Source organism: Diplotaxodon limnothrissa, linkage group LG19, assembly GCF_057381915.1.
Source record: "Diplotaxodon limnothrissa isolate DT_005_m linkage group LG19, D_limnothrissa_male_GT1.1, whole genome shotgun sequence".
Classification (NCBI taxonomy): domain Eukaryota; kingdom Metazoa; phylum Chordata; class Actinopteri; order Cichliformes; family Cichlidae; genus Diplotaxodon; species Diplotaxodon limnothrissa.
The window spans coordinates 2,572,890-2,578,889 of NC_140614.1; the positions used below are offsets into that span (position 1 = coordinate 2,572,890).

Below are 6,000 nucleotides of genomic sequence, written 5' to 3' on the forward strand. Positions count from 1 at the left end.
GTGTGTGTCAGCCTCCCCTGACACCACATCCTGAATCCACTGCTCCAGCCCTCCCCTGCAGCTGAGCCACAGACTGCACCCCACCACATACCAATATTGTTAATTAAGGGCAGCCGTGGTATAAATCACACTGTATCTCAAACACCTTGAGGTGACTGTGAATTATCTCTTTATAAATAAGATTTAATTGAATGAACTTCACTTGGTGATGGTCTGATAAATTTGCTTAACAAACTCTACTCCACAGCAATTGATTGTCAGTCTGAATTGGCCACACTGCTCTTTCTACCGGAAAATCATGGTATTGGACTTAGAGGTGCTAATTTTTATCCACACTGATTCACAGTCAGCTGTAAACCGCCCCGGTGCAAGCTGCAGGCCACCACTCAGTAAAGCCAACAGAACCACTTACCTGGAAAAATATATAAAGATTATGAATGGAAATGAGAGAAAGCCAACATCCACTGGAAATGAGTCTGAGTTACTGCTGGCGATATGAAATCTAGCTCTCACTACAGCTCTACAGAGACTGAATGACCTGCATCAATAGGCACAGGGTTTGATAATAAGTCTGCGCCTGCCTGATGTGGTCAGGCTGAACCTGCTTCTATCTGTGAAATGCACAGGATGCTAGTGGAGGACCTACCATTTCTGGTATTGTGTGGCAAATGCTTATTACGCTCCGCAGTGCTGGGCAGTGAGCGTAGAGCCCACTAAAGGACGTCAGACCACCCTCATGAAGTCTGTGATTGTTTGGTCATAGAAATTCGCACCAGTGGCTTGCTAAAGGTCATTTTGTAAGACTGGCAGTGCTCATCCTGTTCCTCCTAGGACAAAGGAGCAGACACCAGTCCTGCTGATGGGTTATGGATCTTCTATGGCCCTATTTAACTCTCCTAGAGTAACTGCCTGTCTCCTGGAATCTTCTCCATGCTCTTGAGACTGCTGGGAGACCCAGCAAACCTTCTGCAAATTGCATGTATTGCTAGACATACTTGGGGAGTTGTACTTACCTGTGCAACTTAGTAGGGTCCAGGTATTGCCTCATGCAATTAGTAGTGACACTGAACTCAGCCAAATGTAAAACTAGTGAAAAAAAGAGAGAATATGAGGAGGGAAACCTGTAAAACCATTCATTCAAACCATTTGAGGGTTGTCTCATTGTTGCCCCTTTACTGCACCTGTTATTAACTCCATAAACACCAAAACAGCTGATACTGAGTAACAACCCCCTCTGCTGCTAAACTGACAAGTTCAATATTCTAGAAGTTTAACTGACTTGATGTTGTATTCTGATTAAAAACTGTTTCTTTCTTTCAATTTAATTTAATTTAATTTAATTTTTTTGAGCATTATAGTAGTATTCTCATCCAGCTGTTATACTGAAGTCTGCATGTGTAGAGTGTTGCATTAACCACAGCGTGTCCCTGTGTTTTCAGCCTCTGGCTCCTTGTCCAAACTCCAAAGAGTCCATGGCTGTGTTTGAGCAGCATATCAGGATGGCTCAGGAGTACCTCAAAGTCCAGTCAGAGATTGCTCTCCTTGTTCAGAAAAAGTAAGTCACATGCACAATATTAACTTAAGCAGAACTGTGAACATCTTAAGATGTGTGATAAGAGTGCATGCTTTAATCATGCACCTGGAAATGGAAAAATCAATGCAAACATTTAATCTTCAGTTAAAAATGGTGGACTTCCTATTGGGTTTAGGTCTTCAGGCCAATGGACAAAAATGTTAAAATGATTTATGTGAATCCTAGCATGTGGGCTCAACCAATAAAATACGTAGTATGTTAATATGAGCCCATGCTGCTTGAATAATATTGCCGTCTGGTCTCTGGGGAGGCCAATCCATGGTTGACAGTGTTAGATTGTGTGTTGTTCTATCCATGTATGCTTTTACTGCACTGGCAGTAGGGGTGGGGGAAAAAATCGATACTGTGTAGTATCGTGATATTTTGTTTGCTAATAATGTATCGATACAGGGACAGCAGAAATCGATATTTTGTTACAAAAAAGGTTTTTGTGCTCTGACTTCAGAGCACGTTGATCCTTTTTCTGAGCAAGAATCCTGACATTCCTTCACTGTCCAAATGTGTTTAACTTGTTTTTTGGCAGCAATAAACTAAATTTAAGACATGTTTTATTTTAATTAAGTTTAAAACTTTTTTATTTACTGTAAAATTATATTTTGTTTTAATTTACTTTCAAATTCTTCAGTTGCTGAATGGGCTGCATAGTTTTCATAAATTGCATAGTTCAGAATAGCTATAGTTGTACCAGATGGTTGCATTCAGTTAAGTTGGACTAGACTGTAATACAAACCGTTCAGTTTGTCAACAATAAAACTGAAATGAGAGAAAGACTGAGTGTGAGACTTTGATATTAGATAAAATGAATATTGATAAAGTTTACCTTTATGTACAGAATCTGAATATCGCAAAATATTTTTAAAAATTGCAATAATATCGTATCGTGCGTTAAGTATTGTGATAATATCGTATCGTGGGATGTATGGTGATTCCCACCTCTAACTGGCAGTGTGTTTGGGGTCATTGTCATGTTGAAAATTGAAACTGCTGCCAATCCGTTAGTTTCCAGAATGATTGCATGGTGGATTAAAATCTGTCTGTTCATCATTCTCTGACATGATCTTAAAACACCAGCTGAAAAGCCGTGACTTCCTTTCTGTTTTACAGTTGGCTACAGACACGCCCTGTTGTAACTCTCTCTTAAATTCCACTGTATTCACAGTGATTTGAACAAAAAAAAAATCTAATTTGGATTCATCTCTCCTGTTGCCACTAATTTTCAGTCCAGTTTTTGCATAATTTGGAATACCTCAGCCTTCTCTCCTCATTTTCATTCTTTAAGAATGGTTTCTCTTCCACTGAGACCATTTGTGACGAGGCTTCAGCAAAGAGTAGACGGATCAACTGAAGGGCCTCTTTCTTAAGCACGTGACTTTGAGACACTATTCATAATTCATCTAGGGGTTGGGTTTTTTTTGGCCAGTTTCTTTTTATTTTCTTGGAGTGACACTGCACTACACCCTGAATTATGACATGTTATTAGAAAATTATTACTTTTTACCTGTCATAGTGTTGTCTTTGGCATTTTTCAGAGCATGCTAAAAATATGATTTTGCAATAAGCTGCTTGTAACAAAGGGCCTGAATATAAAATTTAAATATGGTTCTTTGCCAAGTTGTCTATTATATGTAGATGCAACAAATTCTATTCATTTTTGTAATGTAAATACACACTGAATTCATTGCATTTTTCTGAGAAATCCATCCTCTAAAAACACACTGTGAGTCAACAATAAGAATCGAACAATAATGAGCTGGTGTTTCTCTAAACAAGACAAGCAAGAAAGTGAGATTCTGAGTTCATTTGTTTCTCACCAGCAGGCAGCAGCAGAGAGAATTTCCACTGTGGTGCACTGAAGCAAAATTACAAAAACTGCATTGTCTAAATACTTTTTGGATCTTACTTTATGCATGTCATTGCACCCTCTATGTAGGAAGGAGCTAATGACTGAACTGGAGCAGGATGAAATGGAACAGCAGGCCTCGTTTCGACTCATCCAAGAGCGCAGCAATCTGCTGGAGGACAACAGCAGCCTATCAGCCTACTGCCAGGGCCTGAGGAGTAAACTGAGCCTGATGAAGAGCCAGAACTAATAGCACAGCTGGAACAAAATGATGGGTTGCAGCAAGCAGTCCACACCACTGTTGTTTTTACTGTGATCGCTCCCCTTTTAAAAGAAGAGAACAATCACTGGCAGAAAAGCCCGTTATCTTAGAAAATGAGACTCTGCTAACTACATAAGGTACATCAAGATAATATTAAAGGGAAAGTTGTTAATTTAGAATTAAAGCCTTTAAAGTAAAGCTGAATTATAAGTTGATATTCTTTGTTAATGAACCACACTGTGTGTACAATTATTAGGCAAGGTGTATTTCTGAGGATTAATTTTATTATTGAACAGCTACAGTGCTCTAAATCTGAATGTTTAAGACAGTAAAAATGAGGTTTTGTCTTTCATAAGAGAATATATATATGAGCACAATTATTAGGCAACTATTATTGTGCAGAATTATTATGCAACTAAATGAACAAAACGAACATTTTTCCATCTCACCTGTTTATTTCCATCTGTTAAAGTGAGAATAATAAAACGACTCAAAATTTACATATAAACATTTCTGACATGTCCAAAATAATAATAATGATAATCAGGGACTAATATAGCCACCCTTCTTTTCAATAACTCACAAGCCTTCCATTCATGGAGTCTGTCAGTGTCTTGATCTGTTGATGATCAATGTTTTGTGCAGCAGCAGCCACAGCCTCCAAGACACTGTTCAGCGAGGTGTACAGGGCCCACAGGTTCTCAATGGGGCTTTTCAGAGTCCTTTAGATCTCTTTTTTTGGCCCATTTTGCCTGAGGAAGAGAAGCTGCCTGAAAATTATGCACACCTTTATATAGAGTGTCGGTCTCCTTAGGCCACACCCTCACTCATCACGCAAATACACATCACCTGATATGCAACATTAAGTTTATACAGCTTGAAGTTGGAAAATATGCATAAAATTATGATATGGCCAAAATACCCAGTTGCCTAGTAATTGTGCATGCAGTGTATGGATTTATGATGTGATGTGTAACATTCTTTGAGGCAAGCTGCTTTGAAGGATCCCGGTATTTCTTATAAGATACTTTCGGACAACAGGAACTTTGTCATAGTTGCAGTAACTGTTGACGGTAGATTTCAAAGGTCCAATTTTATTTGATTTTATCATTTGCATGATAATGGTCATGAGAATTCTCATTGATCAAGGCCCACTGATCAAAGACCACTGATGAATTATTTGCATAATTATGATGAAAGAACTGACCTCCCATTGTTCCTTCAGTGGGCTGGTTTCAGTCATTATGCAAATGTACTGTTTATAAGATTGGAAACCTGCAGTCAGCTGAGACTGAAGAAGTCACTTGGATGAGTGACGAAACGTTTCTCCCACTGAAAACGTCCAGATGAACAGAATCAACTTTTGGACATTTACTTACCTGGATGATTGAGCATGCATCAAGACATTATTGATTGTGGTTACTCAGCTTATGGTTCAGCAGCAAACTCTTCCATCAGCTGGCAGAGAGGAATGTAAAATTCTTAATAATACAATAAGATAATACTCCATTACAAATAAGGCAGTGTAGTCAGACATAAAAATAAAAGTGTACAGTTGGATTGGAGCAGTCTTTTAGAGTTGCAACAATGAGTAAAACTTAGTTCCTCCTGTAAGATTATTTCTGTTCTCTTTTGTACTAATGTTTGTCAGCATGATGCTTTCATCTGATCTTGTAGCAGACCTCTAAGTCTGCAATAAATGAGTAACATCGGAGATCTCTGTCCAGAAGAGCGCAGTCCTGGGAACAGCTAAGATACTGCGCAGGACCCTCAAGCTCCCAGGCCTCTGGTAGAGGACCCGAGCTTGAAGGATAAACCGCCCGCAGGGGCGTGCTGGATGTTTTTTATATATATATATATATATATATATATATATATATATATATATATATATATATATATATATATATATATATATATATATATGTATATATATATATGTATGTATATATATATATATATATGTATATATATATATGTATGTATATATATATATATATATGTATATATATATGTATGTATATATATATATATATATGTATATATATATGTATGTATATGTGTATATATATATATATATATGTATATATATATGTATATATATGTATATATATATATATATATGTATATATACATATATAGCAGCTGGATAGCGTAGTAGCAGCTGGATAGCGTAGTGGTTAGACTACACGCCTTTGGAACAGAGGATCGCAAGTTCGATTCCTGCCTGGGGCGTCTGTATCCAGTAAGGGTCCTAAGGCTAGACCCCCTATGCTAAGCAAGCCTACCGCAGACATGAGCGAG

General features: G+C 37.8%; 1 protein-coding gene across 1 annotated transcript in view; it reads left to right on the top strand.

Annotated features, from left to right (window-relative positions):
- Nucleotides 1–5,276, top strand: part of LOC146611551 (mitogen-activated protein kinase kinase kinase 7-like) — a 31,811-nt gene extending 26,535 nt beyond the window's left edge. Inside the window, exons 13-14 of the mRNA XM_085342623.1 lie at nt 1,440–1,555; nt 3,525–5,276. Of these exons, the coding sequence (XP_085198749.1) occupies nt 1,440–1,555; nt 3,525–3,684 (276 nt within the window). The 3' untranslated portion in view covers nt 3,685–5,276. The remainder of the gene's footprint in view (nt 1–1,439; nt 1,556–3,524) is intronic.
- Nucleotides 5,277–6,000: the final 724 nt, after the last annotated feature.